At 44.6% G+C, this 18600-nt stretch overlaps 1 protein-coding gene across 1 annotated transcript in view; it reads right to left on the bottom strand.

Annotated features, from left to right (window-relative positions):
- ANTXR1 (ANTXR cell adhesion molecule 1) overlaps positions 1-18600 on the bottom strand; it is a 218427-nt gene that overhangs the window by 60466 nt on the left and 139361 nt on the right. The window contains exons 14-16 of the mRNA XM_032497718.1: positions 8911-8952; positions 1653-1748; positions 790-957 (exon numbers count right to left, since the gene is read on the bottom strand). Coding sequence (XP_032353609.1) covers positions 790-957; positions 1653-1748; positions 8911-8952 — 306 coding nt within the window. The remainder of the gene's footprint in view (positions 1-789; positions 958-1652; positions 1749-8910; positions 8953-18600) is intronic.

The raw sequence follows: 18600 nt of genomic DNA, 5'->3' as shown, positions 1-18600 counted from the left end.
CTCCGTTTTTCCTGGTAGTAAGTGAGGAAGTGGGGACAGATTCTGTCAAGTCTTTTCAGCTATGATTTCCTCATGCTCTCTGACAATTGGCACAGTACAGGTGCTTATGGGCAAGACCAAAGAGCAAGGGTGTTGAATGAATCACGTGGATTCAAAGACATCTGCATCCAAGAGAAAGAGAAAAGAGGCCTTCAAGATGCATGAACTGCCTCTTATGCCTTAAATTTCCCAATAAGCCAAAGAGGGCTTTCATCAAGCTCTGAGTCTGTGTTGGGAAGAGAGGTGCTAGAGAAATAAGGGGTTTTGCTCACAGCCAGGAAGAGTAAGTCCTAGATCCATGGCCATCGCAATCCAGTGGCATGTCCTGATTCATCAGCGTACGGCTTGAACAGAGGCGAAGGGGCTTATGACCAGGAAGAGAGATCAGGCACTGAGGAGGATCCTGCCACTGCTGTTAGACTGTGGAACTGCCCACCATTGAAGTTATCAGATGTTTTTGAAATTTGTACCCATCCTCTGGGGTTACTGCCCGAGCTGCTTTCTCCTGGTCCACCCTCATTCCGCCACTTTGCCACGGTGACTTCAAAAAGCCCAGCTCTCACTCTCATGCTGTGGAAACTGACAAAGCACACACATGCTTCCAAGTCCATGATTTTAGACATTCATGTCTTTGCGATAAGCTGGAGTTTGGTTTGATACTTTATCATCTCAAAAGATTGTGATTCTTAGCACGTGACGTGAGTGTTTTATCGGGAGCGAGGATGGATTTTTGAGTAGGAAGAGGCTCACCTTGATAGGAGAGTACCACTTCCGGGGGGAGGACGGCCGGCGCATGTTGTTGTTGAGATTTCGGGGTTCAGGGAATTCGTACTCCTGCTCCGGCATCTTGACTCTTGCATTCTTTGCCTTCTCCAACTTAGCACCCTCTTCAGTGGAGCCCTTTTCTCCCCAGCGAACCTAAAATACATAACATACAAAACCCCCAATGACAAAATTAAATAGGATGCCCCTGGAGCATGGGGTCACAGAGACCTGTACGATGCACAAGGTGAGGGCCACCCAGTCCTCAGTTCATTTGTTTTTGGGGTTTTTTAAAGTTTATCTACTTATTTAATTTAATTTTTTTGAGGGGTGGTAATTAGGTTTATTTATTAATTTTTAGAGGAGGTACTGGGGATTGAACCCAGGACCTCATGCATGCTAAGCATGCGCTCTACCACTTGAGCTAAACCCTCCCCCCTCCCTTGGGTTTTGAGGGACAGGGAAGAGGGGGAGGTGCAGAAAAAGGGGAAGGGGCGGGCTGAAGGAGCAGAGACAGCAAGCCAGGGGCATGGGTATTTGGGGAAGAATTGTCCAAGCTGTGGGGACAGCAAATGTGAAGGCTTTGGAGGCCCCGGCAAGAATTTTGGGTTTTATTCTCGTGAGAGAAGAAACCACTGGGGGGTTTGAGCCGATGAGCAAACTGCTCTGACTCACGGTGGGCAGGACATGGGGGTGCACAGGTAAATGGCCGGACCTGCCATCTCCCCATCTGATGCTTCACAATTCACATCCCCGTTAGACCTCACGTGCCAATGTTCACCAATCTGCCTTGCTTTTCGGTGACTGAGTAGTCAGCACGCAGTGATGAGTGCACAAAGCTGTCCTCTTACCTCCATTCTTTTAATGCCTCCGACACCTCGCCCGCCATAATAAGAGGCATCCACTGTCGGCCACTTTTTCTTAGGCAGACCGTCATCATCTTCTTCCTGCAGAGAGATTGTGACACATGAAGGAAGCAAAGCAGCATTGCTGGTTGGATGTGTCCACCACGGCAAAGTGGACGGGAGTAGACCGCCTGGGTTAACTCCCCGCGCTCCTGCTTCCTGAACCCATCAAAGCTGATTTTCCTTCCCTGTGAAGTGGGAGTAAAAGCAGTACTACCTGGCTAGTTGTGGCGCGATCCTGGGGCCCGTTTTCTTCTGCAGCTCTGCTCCTTTACAGGGGATCTCGTCTAATCCCATCTACGTGCTGATGATTTGCGAATTTATATCTTCATCCCTGACCCCTCTGCACTCTGCTCACTAGACACCAACATCTCCTCCTGGGGAACCGATCAGCATCTCCACGATACCTTGTCAAAAGGAAGTCCCGATTTCCCCACCTCAGACCTGCTCCCCCTCAAATAATGTGTCTCGGGACCTGTGCACAAGCCGTCCCCTTGTTCAGGAGTGACTTTTCCCCCGGTCTTCTCATGGCTGGACCCTTCTTATCGCTCCTCAGAGAGGCCTTCCCTAGACGTCCTTCTCAGGCAGCCCCAGTCTCTTCATCCCATCAATCTGTTGTAGTTTCAGTTACAGCTCTTTTAACATGGCTGGATATTTATTTATTGCCTCTCTCTCTCCACACTGGGGTGAAAGTCCCAAGGAAGCTTCTGTTCACTTGTCACTTGTATTCTCAGCTTTTGGACTAGCACCTAATACATGGTAGATGCCCAAGAATTCTCCGCTGAATTTACAAATGAATGAGATGATTCAAATAAAGCATTTAACTCAGTGTCTGCAACTTAGCTCAGTGATAGGAAGTTAGCACTTTTTCTATTTTTTAAGATGGAGGGAGGAAACAAGAGGATGGAAAAGGGAAGGATAATTAGCAATTCTGCTCTTCTTCTTGGCATTATAATTAGTTCTTATTGGGGGTAGAAAAAAACTCAGCTATCTACAGTCATGGACAGGCTACAGAGGGGTGGCATAATTCCCCTCCTGGGGAGAGGAAGGAAGCTGAAAAAGGGGTCTGCAAAGCAGAAGGCTGCATCCTACAGCATTGTATTGGAGGCATTTGGGGAAGCAGCGTGGAGTCCCATGTGGGGCAAACTGGACAGAAAGGGATATCCTGTGCCTGGAGCAGGGTACAAAGCAAGGGCCGGCAAAGGAGAGATCAGAGCCAGAGGTGACGAAACAAAATAGTAACACATAACACATTAAGATGCCCAGGATGACCTGGTGTGCTTGCAATAAGCAGGCTTCTATATGAAAATTAAAAAAATTAATGTATCTTAAAGGACAGTGATCACAGCTGACCAGAGGACTCGTAACACCCTGGCAGCTGGCCAGAATGGGTCAGTCTCTCTTTGTGTGTGTGTCTCTCTCTTCTTGAATGTGTGGCTGTGAGCCCCGAAGCAGTGGATTCTGTTGTCCTTTGTATTCTGTCTTGCACAGAGCCCGGTGCACAGTAGGTGCTCAATAATTGTAAATGTTGAATTGGTGAGAACCACAGCTGGATTTATGTAGCCTTTACCATGTATGTGCTGGTCACTCTGCTGAGCTCTTGACATGCATCAACCCAGTCACCTCACAAACAGCCAGTGAGGTAGGTGGTGCTGTTCTGCCCATTTCAGAGAGGAGGACTAGAGAGGTTAAGTGACTTAGTCACCCAGCTTGTGTGTAGCTGGATTTGAGCCCAGGCCACTGCACTCTTGTTTGTTTTTCAGTGTCGACAAAGTTCTGGGTTTTGTCCTTTCGTGCTTTGCTCTTCCAATCATTTGATGCTTTCAAATAAATGCTACTTTTCTATTTCTCATCCCTTGTAGCTGCTAATTTTGAAGACTTATGACTACAAAACATGTCAAAAGAATAAAAAACAAGCAAAAAAAAAAAAGCAAGGAAATACTACAATTCACAGTATTTCACCTTCTGATATAAATTCAGAAACTTAGGATGTCAACAAGGAAGCTTAGATATCTTCCATCTGTGGTTAAACTTTACCACCACAGTGTGTCATATATGAAAAAAGCCCGAGCTCCCCATCTAGTGCAGATTTCAAAGGACTTAACGGAAAGTGAGTCACCCTAAACTCCAACACAGCAGCACCGAGAATGTAAGGAACTCCAAGAACAAAGCTGCTCTATTCAACAGGGGGCTGAAATAGTCCCGTAAGTCTTCTGGTTTTTTAAATGACAGGAGCAACAAACGTTAGAGACCCTGAGCCTTTTCCTTGCACAGAAGAGGACACTGGGACCCGGAGGAACGAGGAGATGAGCGCAGCGAGGTTCTGATCTGGCTTGCTGACGCCTTGTCCGGGGTTCTCTCCAGACTCGCGTCGCGGAGGTGCCCTGCCTCCCATCTCTTCCCCGACGCCGTCCCCGCTCCCCGCCTGTGTCTCCGCGGTACCCCGGGTCCCGCCCGGCCAGCCTCCTGCACATGTGCGGGGCCTGCATCCCACACGGGAAATGCCGAGGCCGGAACCCGCTCCACGCGCTCCTGAGCCTCCAAGCCTGCCTTTAATCCCCTGACCCGAGCTCGCCTGCCAAACTCAAACAACAGCAGCACAAGGCAACACAAAGGCCCAGGGTTTGACCAAAGGGAGAGTCAGAATTTCCCTGCAGTTACCATGGCTCTGTTTACACATTCTAGAGGGTTTTGCAATCTTCAGAAGAGAAGGGAATCTTTGATGTGTGTGTGTGTGTTTCATCTGGTCAAAAACTGATGGGGTAAAAATCACAGTCCCCAGCAACTCCACTCACAGTATTGGTAGCACGTGAATCTCGACCTCTAACTAAGCAGACGGGCTTTGGGGGAAGTCCCCCTCAGACGCCCCTCTAAGGATGTACCAGGGAGCCGAAGACCCCAGGACAGAAATCCTCTGTGATAAATGCAGGACAGACTGGATGAGCTGAGCTGCTTTGTGTGGGACTCAGGGGCTGGTGGCCAGTCGGTAGAAGCTGAGCAGAAGAGTGTAACTGAGCTCCAGGAAACTGCCAGGGCCCACCTGCGGAGACGGCCAGGAGAACCTTCCAGAAGGTGGAATGACAAGGATGGTAAAGAGGGCGCTGTTTAATATTCTGTAGGAAGTAATTAATTGGCTGCCCTGTGCTGTGACCCACTGGTACTTTGAAGCCTTCAGTAAAGCTCCCTGCACGGATGGCTTTGTGCCACTGGTGCCTTTGGGGGAGTGGAGGAATCTGGTTTGTTCGATGGTATCTACAAAGCAGAGAAGATAATGCAGAAGAAGCCAGAAGTAGGAGTCAGTGATGCCTGGAGAAACCGCAGAGATTACGGAGGGAGGCTGGTTTCCCATCAGGGGAAGTTATGTTTAAATCTTAGAGGATGTGGTGGCCCCAGCTATCCAGTTGGCCGATGTCTGGGTCACACAAGTGGCAGCACATTACTCAGACAGTAGAGGTCCATACAGACCCGTGATGTGAATAGCGCCCCTGGGAGTTGTGCAAATGGCGACCTTCTGAGATTCAGTCTACAAGTTCTTTAACATTCCTGCTTCTCTGATACCCATTTGGCCAGTTTGACCTAAATAGGCTCTTAACCCCCAGTTCACTGCGGGTACCAGTGGGACCTCTCAAGGGAAAGGAGAATGTAATTGAAAAAGAATCGAGCCCGAGGAAATAGTTTTAAATCAGCCTTTGAATGCATTGAGAATTTCATTGAATTGTAACACATCATAAACCCTATGAGAAACCCTCCATAGTCCCAGACAAGGGCCATTTAAATTTACAGGGGAGTAAGTTTTGTGAGGGCGGTGACACGAACTGAAGGACTAAGGCCACAGAAACTTCCAGGCCTGAGAGGCTCTGGAAGGCAGACCTCAAGCAGAACTGGCTGTACCATCTCATCTGAAGTCTTTGGGGACAAGCCAGAGAGGTCACCTTCAGTGTCAGTCTTGGAGAGGAATTCCTAGGAGTGAATTGGCAAGTCAGAAAAACCCAGCCACAAAATACAAAAAATTCCCACTGACTTAACTGACATGTCAGGGCACCATTATATTTGTTCACAAACACACAGTGATTAAAGACAAGGCAATGATTGCCTTGTGTTCTTCAATAAAGAATTGTGTGTGTGTGTGTGTGTGTGTGTGTGTGTGTTTAAGCAATGTTCTTTTTTAAACTACTGAATATAGGAGACTGAATTCTGGACTTGTTCTAGGACTTGCGTTTGGAGCATACGTGTGTGTGTGCAAAAGTGTGCAGTATGTGTGAGTGTGTCTGCAGTGTGTCAGATGTCCATCGGGAAAAAGATGCCTGGCAGTAGCTTGGCCCTTCTTCCCTGCGGAGTGGGAGGCTGGTCTGGCTGGCTGTGTAGACACAGCTGTGAGAGGTACCAGGCCTGGGGGTCTTAGGGAATTCCATCCTCACTCTGTTGCCAGTTAGAGAAGAACCTTAACCCCGGAAATGCCCGTCTGACTTGTTAAAACTGAGCTTCCTTGCTTCTGTTGGGAGCTTGAAATTTCTTTCTTCTCTCTCTCTCTCTCTTTTTTTCTTTAAATAGTTGATTTACAATGTTGTGTTAGTTTCTGGTGTACAGCACAGTGATTCAGTTATATATATATATATATATATATATATATACTTTTATTTATTTATTCTTTTCCATTATAGGTTATTACAAGATATTGACTATAGTTCCCTGTGCTAGACAGTAGATCCTTGTTGTTCATCTGTTTTATACATAGTAGTGTGTATCTGAGAATCCCAACTCCTAATTTCGCCCTCCTCTCCTCTTCCCCTTTGGTAAGTTTGTTTTCTATGTCTGTGAGTCTGTTTCTGTTTTCTACGTAAGTTCATTTATGTCACTGTTTTGGATTCCACATATAAGTGATATCATATGATATTTGTCTTTTTGTCTTTTCTTTATACAGAGATATCGCTGTTGGTTACATGGACTCTCAAAAAGTCATGCTATTTTGTATTATGCATTTTGATATTCCCTGTAAATGAGGATCACTGAGAGCTCATTAGAAAATTGTGTTCATTCTGCAATTTAGTTATTTAAATAGCAGATTTACCTCCCTTGGATGTGATGCTGAGAGAAATGATGAAAGTTGGGGTAACTGATACTTGTTCATCTACGTGGCAGCGTGTTTGACCGCATACTGTTATTAACTGAATTAACAGAGACCGTATTAAGCTCTCTGGGGTAAGTCAAAGATTAACTAGATGTAGATCTTGACCTTCGGGAATAGCTAATGGTCTTCAACATTGATGCAGAAGGAAAAGTGAATAAATACCCTGGGTATGCAGAGAAGGGAGAGATTACTCTGATGGAAGGAGTTACAGAGGAGCTGTGGTTCAGGGGCTGGCAGGATTTGAACACAGGGAGCTGGAGTGGAAAAGGTTACCTAGGTTCAGGCTTTGATTTTCAGGGCATTGTGTATGGGCTGAGTTATGCTATCTGTTTCTGTGGGATTCCTTTTTAAAATTTAAAAAATTTATTGCCAAAACACATTAGGAAGGAAATTAAGCTGCTTGATTTACAGGGCCAAGGAGCGCTCAGGGTCAACACACACGCCCAGGTCCTTGGCACAGGCTGCAGCTCCTTTAGGTCTAAGACTGCCCCTTAGATCTCCCGTCCCCAGATTGCCATTCTGTCTCAGAAACCATGTCTGCCTTCTTCAGGTGCCAGTACAACTTCCATAAAAATATTAGATGAGACTGGAAAAACTCAGCGACTTCTTTTCTCTTGGTTTTAGCTACTCTTTCTCGGTGCTTCCTGAGCTTGCTGTGTGTGTGGAGTCCTTTGCGAGACGCTGGGGTCTGGGCTAAACCACACCCCACAGTCTTGGACCTAAGTCCCCTGGCGTATTTGGGGCCGTGGTGGCTGCCACGTCATCTTCCAAAGGCAAATGCCGAACCGGCACCAGAAGCAAGGCCAATAACTCCACTAATTGAACTTGATGAGTGAAGGGAACATTCTTCACCTCAGGGCAAACAGAGCAGCCTCATCGAGAGCTTCTTGTTCTATTTTTCTTTAGGAGGATGAGAGACAGCTGCACAGAACAGAACCAGAGCCAAACTGGAACCCGTGGAGCGGTGCTTTCTCTTGCAGGATTAAGCAAAGGCTTTTGTGGATGTCAAGAGGGTTTTTTTTTCCCTCCCTCCTCTGTGCACAGCGATGCAATTTCCTCCCCTGATTTCTGGGCAGAAAGCTAGCATTCCAACAAGATGTGCTTTAATTGATTGCAGCTATTAAATCCCTTAGCTTACATGCTTATAGTTCAGGATATAAGAGCCACATGGAGTTTTAAATTTAATCATTATTTTATTTTTTTTTTTTTTTCTGTATGTAGGAAACTTGACAAAGGCATTAAGAAGAGGAATGGTGAGGGGCTGGTGCTCACTTTGAATGCAACAGACCTTAGGATTAAGGACAGTGAACTTGGAACCTCATCAATCTCCTGATCTCACTAAGTTTTTAGACCTGTACTCTGGCTTTTAAATTGCTGAGTGTCGCATTGAGGGAGGTCAGCTATCCCAGGAGTAATCTGAGGATCAGGAAAAGCACTGGGCAGGCACTCCTGGCCAGGGAGCCTCCTTCTCGTCACTGGCCTTTAGTGCCTCCACTGACTTCCACCCCAGGCCACATGTGCACCAGGACAATTTATGGTGGAGTCTAGTATTTTTTTTCCTTCAGACAATGAGGATCTAATACCCTGTGCAAAGCCAAGATATTAGGCATATCCCCCTCTGGTAGATTTTCATTACTGCCTGGCAAATCTTTAGGCAACATTGTTTTAAACGAAAGAAAAATGTAATACTCCAGCAGCATCTGTCTGTTCCTAAAACCATTAATTGTTTGGAGAATGTGGCCAATTTACCCTGATCTACACACATAAAGCAGAAATCTCTGCAGGGAGAGGAGAGATCCATGAAGTGTCTGTTGTAGAGGAAAAATCAGTACCTTAGGAATCCAAATAATTGTCTTGATAATACCACTTAGTTTTTGCATCTCAAATTTTATCCTTGTAAGGAGAAAACCTTCTAAAAGCCATTCTATCTATGGCTACCTGTTCATCCTTGGTTAAGAAAGAGCCAAAGGCAGGCTTTACTGCTTCATAGAGTGTGGGAGCCTGGGGTCAGCCCAGTCAGCTCCCTGTTCCACTCGCCACCCTGTCACCTGGCCAGACCCTGCCTTGGTCACTCACCTCGCTTTCCTCAGCAGGGGGCGGAGGGACCTCCTTGATAATCTGAAAAGAAAAAAAAAAACAAAAAACCAAGAACAAGTTAGTGGAAATCTCCAGTCACCTGCTTTCTAAGAGGCCTATTCTCAAGAGATGCCTCAGGAGTGAGGCCATAGTTACCATGGTAATGGGCCCAGGCGAGGCAGGTGTCTGGGCAGAAGAGCTCAGTTAGTTAGAGCATGATCCAGGCTGAGGGTTCCACACTGTGTCTGTTGTCATTTTGTATACAGAAAAAAATGTTCCACAGATGACAGTTTCATCTCTTCCCCCAGGAAGCTATCTTGCAAATGTATTCACTCATTTATTCCTCCAGTCATTCCTGCATCAGATCATTCACCCATCCACCCAAACATCTGCACATTTAACAAAGAATTGTGCACACCAGAAGTTAACAGAGTGCTGCAGAGAAAGTCAGGTATGGACTGCACTCAAACTGTTGGCAATCCCATTAAATGTCACTGGCCTCAAACGATACCCATTGGAGGTAGGGCGTGACAGTAGGGCAGGCTGAGTGCCAAGAGAGGGCAAAGAAGGTGTAACCAGGGGTTCCTTTCAGGGCCCTGAAATTTTAGAGGAACAAAGATTTACATAACAATAGTATAAGACAGGGCTCTGCAAATGCCCCATCATGAGGGTTAAAGAGAGACAGGTGGACACTCTCGGCAGGCAAGCAGTTGGGAGCCCCTTCTAACCAATGAGAGGATGGGTGACACAGAGGGGGAGGACAGGGAAGGAGGACAGAAGGGATGGCAGTCAGCAGCCCGTCCTCACTTTTGCCTCCAACTTGCACACGCCCATTCATAAAAGGAAAGCCACTGTGGTTAATTCACTTGGAGTCATTTACAAGGCAGTTCGGCCATGATCCACTCTGACTCCATCATGTCCCTGAAAGGCTCCCTCCTCTCACGCCTCAAGCTTATTAGAATGTGGGGTCCTCTCCATGCAGTCCTTTTCCTTGGAGAATTCTGGTAAACACAAAAACCATCACAAAAGTGATGTCTTAGCATTGGGGCTGACCTGGACCACTTTGTGGATCGGTGCCTCAGGCACTGCCCAGGGGACCAATTCCTTAATCTGGTTGGAGAGCTGCAGGGCAGGCAGCGCTTCCTCACCTCTTCCTCCTACTAAGCACATGTCCCCTCTGATTTGATGATGATTCTGGGATCTCATTTGGGCTCTGGTCCCCACTGCTGTCACCCACACTCCCACTATCTGTAGTGTCATCTCTGTATGTTGAGACAGGTTCCTGACCTGAGGCCCTGCCAATACCAGCCAGGGGACTGAATCTCTGGTCCTCTAGAAGTATGGCAAGTAAGAGGCAGAGGCCAAAGCCTCCTCAAACTATCATTTCATCTGCCTCCACTTCCTGGCCTGTCGTGGGAAGCCTGCTGATGGTCTTTGTAAAGCTTGAAGCCATGATTTTGCTCATCCACTCAACACTGGCTTCAAGTTCATTAAAAAAAAAAAAATCTCTGGGGAGGGCCATGAATGCCCAATGCCTACTTCCCATCGTCCCAGAGGCAGTGATGATTTTAAAACAGGAAATGTCTAGGAACTGGAGGGAGTGGTGAGGGGCTGGGGATAGCAATGGGGAATGCATCTCTTCTCTCAGGGCTGGGTCAGGGAGGGGAGTGAGAGGAGAGCAGGACATGTGGGAACACAGACAGATGCTGACAAGGGCTGTGGGCAGGGTGTGTGCTAAGTACCCTGGGGAGACAGAGGTTCGGTGTAGAGTGACTGGGCTTTTGTCTTCAGGGTGCTGCCAGCATCCTCCCTCGCTGTGCGGAGGCACAGCGTAGTTGTCAAATGTGAACCCTAGATCTGCCTGTTTCTGATTGTGAGGATTTTTTCTTACTTGAAGAATAGTTAGTTTACACTGTTGTGTTAATTTCTAGTGTACAGTACAGTGTTTCAGATAAATGTATATACATTCCCCTTTGTATTCTTTTTCACGACAGGCTATTACTAGGTATTGAATAGAGTTCCCTGTACTATATAGTAGGACCTTGCTGTTTATGTATTTTATGTATATAGTAGTGTGTATCTGCAAATCCCAAACTCCCACTTTATCCCGCCACCCCTCCACCCTTTTCCCCCTTGGTAACCATAAGATGGTTTTCTATGTCTATGAGTCCGTTTCTGCTTTGTAAGTAAGTTCCTTTGACTGTGAGAATTGGATAATCCCCTGAACCTCCCCAAGCCCCACTGTCCTCATCTGTTAAATGGGAGCAATAGCATGAGCCTTGCAGGAATTGGGTCATGATGAGCCATAATGTCGTAAAACATCCAGAACTGAGTGGGAACTCAGTCGATGGGGCGTACCATTCTTATTCCCCTTGCCCTTTCTCGTAGTCCCTGTTTCTTGCTTTTCTTTTGTCTTTCACAAAGGTTTCACTTAGCCCCCCACCCCACCTCCCCACATACACTAAGTGACTATGGATGGTGGTTTCCAGATGGGGTAGCGTCGAAGCCAGAGCTTCATACAATGAGTGACCCAGGAGGCTGGTGTTCAGACAGTGGCCAGGGGCTTCCAAGGGGGTAGCAGCAGTTAAGTTTCACCATCACTGAGGATCACATTCTAGCAATGGGGCTGACGTTTATAGTTTTGGTTGCCCTCCACATCTAAAAGATTTATTTTTTTTATATACTTACAAGAAATGAGGAGCCTTGCCTTTGGGGTAATTTCCTTCTTGACCTGCACCTTAGCTGTTTTACTTATTCCTTAAGATAAACCCTTTTATTTCTCTATAATTCCGAATACTTAACATCTTCATATCGGTCATTAAGCTCAACGAGTGACTTCTTGTATGTGATATTATGACAGGTCTCTTAAATTTTTTTCTTAATTCTGTGTATGAGTCTGGGAATTTGTTACTGAGTAGCTTCTCTTGGGTCTTTGGTTGCCCCAAAGTGCTTAGATTTGTTGACAGATTATAAACTATGTTTATTTACATTGATGAGTGGCTGTCAGGTAATAATGATTGCAACGCACCATGAAAGGCTGACATCAGCCAAGTGGCATGCCCCAGACCAACCCAAATGTGGGTTGCTGTTCAATGTAACTTACTGGATATTTATTGAATTCTACATCCAGCAATGTCCCAAGGGGAACCCCAAAGACAATGCCAAAGCACATGATTTATTAAATAGTGATCAAAGGCGGACTAATGTGTACTCCAGATTCCACACTGACATGCTTGTAAACTGGGCACCTGGGCTTCTGGAAAAATGTCATCGTGTTCAGGTGAGCAGGATTTAGGCACCTCCAACCTGGCCTCACTGGTTGGGTGTCTGGCTATATTCAGCAGGAATGCGGAAGGAGCCTTTCTACTGCTTTAAGCATCCCCCTCGCCCCCTCCCCTTGTGTTCCCCTGCGGGCAGGGAGCAGCTCTCCCAGGGGATGACGGGAGAGCGCCTCAAACTGCAATCCAGGCAGGCGAAATTGAAGTCATGAGATGATTGTTTCAAACTTGAAACTCGATAAAGGGCTGTCTGCAAGTAAGCCAACCTCTTGTGCCAAGAACAGCACCTGAGCCACCCTTCGGCGTGCTCTGAGCACAGGGACATGTCGGCCCTCTCCACCTCACCCCCTTCACCCACCCCTTCACTTTCTGCACTGCAGCCTCCTGTCACTTCCCTATCCCTTCCATGCACCCTGCTGCTCCTCACTTTTGCCTAAAGGCTTGCTAGCCCTCCCTGCTTCGTCTGCACACTCATGCCTACCCTGGTTAACACCTATGCATCAGATCGATCACCAGGAAATACACTTCCCTGGGGAAGTTGCCCAGGACCTCACAGAATAAGCAAGGTCTCCTTCATGGGGTCTTACATAACCCAGTGTTTTCTGTGGCCCTTTTCATTGCAATTAAATGTTGCTTGCACAATTCTTTGCATCCAACTAGTATGACTGGAAGGCCTTTATTTCCAACAAGAATGCAAGCTAGAATCAGCAGAGCCCTACCACGCTAAGGCTTGCTCTGGCCCCCTTCCCTTCTTAGGAGGTTCTGGGAGCTTCCCCTTGGTTGTGGGTGGGCTTGTCCGTTTCTTCCTCATTAGGAGGGACAAACAGCAGATGGGTAAGTTTGGAGAGATCCTTAATAAAATGTTTAAAAGGAAAACCCCTCAACAAACATTTATAAGCATAACATTGCAGAAGTAAATGGCAGTACTGGGGATAATCTGGGGACATTTTTCATATTTCTTCTCCAGAGGCCAACACCACTTCTCCACTGACTACCATCTTCAAGTTGCGTATGTGGGATGAGTAGAGTGTGACCATTTGCCTCGTTGGGATAGCTGCCCTGGGAGTCCCTTCTGCATTCATGTTTGGACGGGCGAGGTAAAATGGGGATCAGAAACATGAGATGCACTACGGAAATTCTGAATTCTATTAGAGTTTCTTTGCTCCCTGAGTATTTCTTGAAACTCCCTGGTGTGAACTGAGAACTGTGCCTCCTCTCCCCTCTTTATCAGTGACTTTAACTATGATTTAGTCCATGTCTGTTGAGGTAGATGTGAGACAGGGCCAGATTTGAACAAGACTGTTGTATGGGTAGAGGAAAGAAAGCCAGAAAAGACCAGGTGGAATCTTATTAAATTGAAATCTTACTGGCAACTTCTCGTTGAGTCAAAACAAATTCAAGTTTGTATGCACACCTCTTCGTTTGGCTGTTGGAAATGAAACGATGGAAGACGCAGAGATGGAGTTAGCATAGTAAAAGTATTATGATTATATATGCCCAGGTCCTGTTTGACACCTGGGAGCTTTACTCTGTTTTATGAGTCAGGGTCAACTGTTTAGGTCTCTGTAAAGCTCTCTCTTAAAATTTATTTTATAAAATGTTATGGTGAAATAAAGCACCTGGTGAGTTTATTTGGCTTGTTTTCTTTTTCCTCCAGAAGTATTCAAGATTTGTTCCTAATTTATGTTTGATCCTTGCACTCTGTTGCCCTTGCTTACTCTATTGCTGTGGTCCTGGGTGATGGAAGGCAGAAGGCAATCTACCCGATCTTTGACACCAGCACCTCTTCCTTCTCCCGGGTGACAGCCACACTGGCTCACTGGACGTTCTGTTTAATGTTGTGAGTCTGGTCAGTGTGCTGCAGGAGGAGCGGGAGCATGCTAGACCTGGCTGTTCCCCCACGGTGCCCTGCTGTGTCTCCATCACAGCTTCCCATGTCTCCTCCTTACGGTTCTTGTCTCTTCACCTTGCTCAGCTAACATGAGCTCATGTTACTTGCTCATCTTATGGCATGAGAAATCAGATAAAACAGGGGACTTCTTTTGGCACCCCCTTTCTTTTTAAATTGTCTTCAGTGTCTCAGTGCCCTTTTTGTATGAGCTGCATAAGGAGCATCCCTTGAAACATCCTTTACACCAGCAGCATGGTTTTCTTAGGGCCAAGGAGACACTTCTGTGACACATAACCAATTCTGTTGTCCAGACAAAGTCCAAGAGAATGGCTTAAGATAACTACTCTATTAACAAAATTAAGCACCTGCCCTCTAGTTTGAATTAGTTCGGTAGTTTTAAACTTTCTCGAGTACCAGAGTTGCCTGGAGGGCTTCTTAAAACAAAGACTTCTGGGCTGCATCCCTGAGTTTATTATTAGTAGGTCTGGAGTGGGGTCTTTGCATTTCTAACAAGTTCCCAAATGGTGTTTATGCTGCTGCTGGTCCAAGAACTACACTTTGTGAACAATGAATTAGCTTATTTCTAACAAGTAGATATGTGGGGGTATGTTTTGCTTCAAGTCAGACATTCCTGTGAGTGTGTTGAGAGCTGCTCATGGCTGATTTGAAGTATCAGCTTTGAAAATCTTTCAGTCTAAAAGTTATGGTATCCCTGCTCTAATGTAAGGAAATATGAGGTCTCCATGGCTCATGTGTCCCCATCTGGGGGAAGATAAAAACCGTCTTTGGAGAGAACGCTCTTGCTTCCCCTGGTGAGCATTTGTGCTCCTCTGTGTGCAGAGCTGGCATGGCCTGAATTCCTGGACCCAGCCCTGAAGCAGTTCCAGCCAGATGGCTGCCTGGGAGTTAGGGATACAGATCACTGCATCATTGAACTCACTGTACTGCATCTGTATCTCTTTCTTCTGCACTGGACTCTAAGCCTCTAGAAGACATGGGTGTACTTGGTCAGATTTTATCTCTTGACACATAGTCAGTGTTTGTTACTCAGTCACTATTTCTGGAATGAATGAGTACATTAGAAAGAGAAAGATAAAGAAAGCATTTCTGATTGTTCTAAACTTCTTTGCCTCTCAAATGAGCACCTCGGTGATACAAGATGCAAATCTGGCCTCTCAACCATCCACATAAATGTTTCTTTAGTACTTAATACAGTAACAGTCCCAACTGCCAAGAGTGGATTGTGACACACGGATGCATCATGAGGTTCTCATTAGAGTTACGGGTTTGACTCATGGTTAATTTATGATACTTTACTGACACCATCTCTACCCGATTCTATCTCCTAACCCCAGCCTCCAAGTAAACTCACTTGCTCCGTGGTTTAAGAATTCACTTTCCACATTTGTGTCTCACATTAAATTTCTAAGAAGGCTTCCTGAAAATTTGAAAGTGACATGGACAGTCTCTTTTGTTACAATACAGGTATGTAACGTGAATTTATTCATCGGTGGTAAGAAAACTGGACAAAAAAAAAATCACTAAACTGTGAAATCATATGAGCTCAAAATAGGATTTTTCACGATGTAAAGGAGAAGGTCATATCCAGGCAGACCTTGCTTTATTGTGCTTTGCAAATAATGCATTTTATTTTACAAATTGATGGTTTGTGGCAGCCTTAAGTTGAGCAAGTCTTTTGGCACCATTTTTTTCCAACAATATTTACTCACGTCATGTCTCTGTGTCACATTTTGGTAATTCTCTCAATATTTCAAACGTTTTCTTCTTAGTATGTTTGTTATGGTGATCAGTGAGCTTTGATGTTACTGTTGCAAAATGATTATGACTCACTGAAGGCTCAGATGATTAGCATATTTTAGCAATAAAGTATTTTAAAAATTAAGATATGTACACTGTTTTTTTAAGGCATAATGCTATTGCACACTCACTAGGTACATAGTGTGAACATAACTTTTATATACATTGGGAAACCAAAAAATTCACGTGACTCAGTTTATTGCCATGTCTGCCTTATTGTGATGGTCTGGAACACACCTACACTATGTCAGAAGTATGCCTGTAAATATTTCAGTTTTTTTGATTGTGGTAAAATTCACATTAGCATAACATTCACCATTTTCAAGTGTGAGCTGATTATACTGGGTGCCACCAAGTACTATCAGGTAGAATGTGAAGATGCTGTCCCGCCGTCAGGAGTGACCTGGGAGAAACACACAAAACTCACACACACTCTATCTGCTTTCTCACTTCCGTTTACCCTCGTGCAATTCAAATATATATCACACTCTTGAGCTTGTATATTTTTCCTTATGAAAGCATTAAATGTAGCATCCTCAACATGAGTGTATCTCCTGGTTCTGAGAATCCAAGATTCAGGGAAGGAGGAAAGCCTTAAGCTTGTGAAGGAGAAGCTTGTGAAGACGAGAGACAGGGAATGCCGTGAGAGCAAAGCGAGTAGAGGAACCCACGTTGAGATGCATCCAAGACCACATTGAAGAACCGAAAGAAAGGGGAATGGAACGCATGAGACCCATCATTCACTTTCAAAGGGGTTAAAAGCCTGTGCCATGATTGAGGAAAAGGCTGTAATGCTGAAAACAGTAGAAGACCACTTTTGTGGCATTTGATCTTATTTGGAACCACACAAATAGCTGTTTTTTTTTTTTTTTCTGTTATGAAAAGAGGGCCCTGGCAAAAACAACAAAAGCTGGATTTCTATTTTAAGCTGGTGCAGAAGGAATAACAAGACAATGAGTCATGGCCATCCACCTCTGTTGTTGTGATACTTCATCCTAAGAATGTCCTTCCTTCCGTCCCGTAACTCAAAGGCACAGTGCGACATCACACTCCCACCCACCATGAAACCTCATGTATTATTTTTAAAAAATCAGTGTATAGTGCTATATATGCTGGAGCATTATTTTAGTTAAGAATTTTAGATGCTTAAAATGGAGGAATTTTTTTAGTTTATTAGTAATTTTTAAAAGCATATTATTTTATAAGATTGCACAGTTTTGAATGTTCTGTTCTGAACCTATTTCCCCAGGGCTCTGTTATTTTCATAGAGCTAAAATACCACATGCAGTGATGTTTTTAGGAACACCTTTCATGTTATAGGAGAAATGATGGTATATAGAGAATTTTTGATGTATCTGCTATTTAAACATTCTCTGACATAAATCTTAGCAATGTTTTCCTAGGACAGTCTACCCAGGCAATAGAAATAAGAGCAAAAATAAACAAATGGGACCTAAGTAAACTTATAAGCTTTTGCACAGTGATGGCAACCATAAGCAAAACAAAATGACAACCTATGGAATGGGAGTTAATATTTGCAAGTGATGTATCTGCTTCTTAACTATGGTTAACTTTGGAGAGAGCAAAGGAAAGACCACTGACAGGGCCTGGCTTCCTCATCTGACCTTGTCTTTTGTGCTTTCCATATGTAGTAAATCCCCAAGGAGTCTAAATAATAATGTTCCTTGGATTTTGATAATTTTGGATTGTGAACTCATGCATAGCTCACATTTATGTATGGGAATCTTAGGAGGACTGAGCTGAGGGATCAACCTGCCAGAGAGGATTCAAGTTTCCTTCTACAGATTCCTAAGCACTTTCAAATTGTGACCCCTTTTTCTCAGTTTGTAATGTATAGAAGAACCCCAAGTAGTATATGTTTGAATTCTAAAACTGAGAGGTTATGGTTATTAATTCTTAGGGGGACACACACACACACACACATTAAACTCATAGTCCATCCTTTTACTCAAGGTCCAGCTTTAGGCAGCAGACTCAGTTTCAACTCCCAAACTTTTATGGACCTATGTAAGGTTATTAAGCCAAATGTCTAGGCTATTAAGATCAGAAAATCTCCCCTAGGACTGCTTTAGGGTCAGCTAACAAGCTGATTTCCAGACCCTTTTTCATTTTGGTCCTGGAAATGTCTGTCTTCTTGTAAGTCTCACTATGTGTTTAAAACAACTTAAAAAAATTGAAGAATAGTTGATTTACAATGTTGTGTTAGTTTCTGGTGCACAGCATATTGATTCAGTTACAATATATATTCTTTTTCATATTCTTTTCCTTTACAGCTTATTCCAGGATATTGAATATAGCTCCCTGTGCTATACAGTAGGACCCTGCTGTTTATCTATTTTGTATATAGTAGCTAGTATCTGCAAATCCTAAACTCTTAATTTATCCCTCCCCCATCCTTTCTCTGTCTGACTTACTTCATTTAGTATGATAATCTCTAGGTGCATCCATGTTGCTGCAAATGGCATTATTTCATTCTTTTTTTTAATGATTGAGTATAAAACATCTTTTATTAATATTTTTTTCCAGGAGTTTTGTTTGTTTGTTTGTTTGTTTTGTTTTGCTATGAAGTCCAATGTATCACCAGTCAAGATAATTGATTTTTTTGCAAATGATTACCTCTTGCATGCACAGAGAGATTAGCTCAAATCAATGTCGTATTTAGAAGCTTAAAGTTATTTGGAG

Source organism: Camelus ferus, chromosome 15, assembly GCF_009834535.1.
Source record: "Camelus ferus isolate YT-003-E chromosome 15, BCGSAC_Cfer_1.0, whole genome shotgun sequence".
NCBI lineage: Eukaryota > Metazoa > Chordata > Mammalia > Artiodactyla > Camelidae > Camelus > Camelus ferus.
The sequence above is the reverse complement of the archived record's forward strand: the minus strand, read 5'-3'. Positions and strand labels throughout refer to the sequence as shown.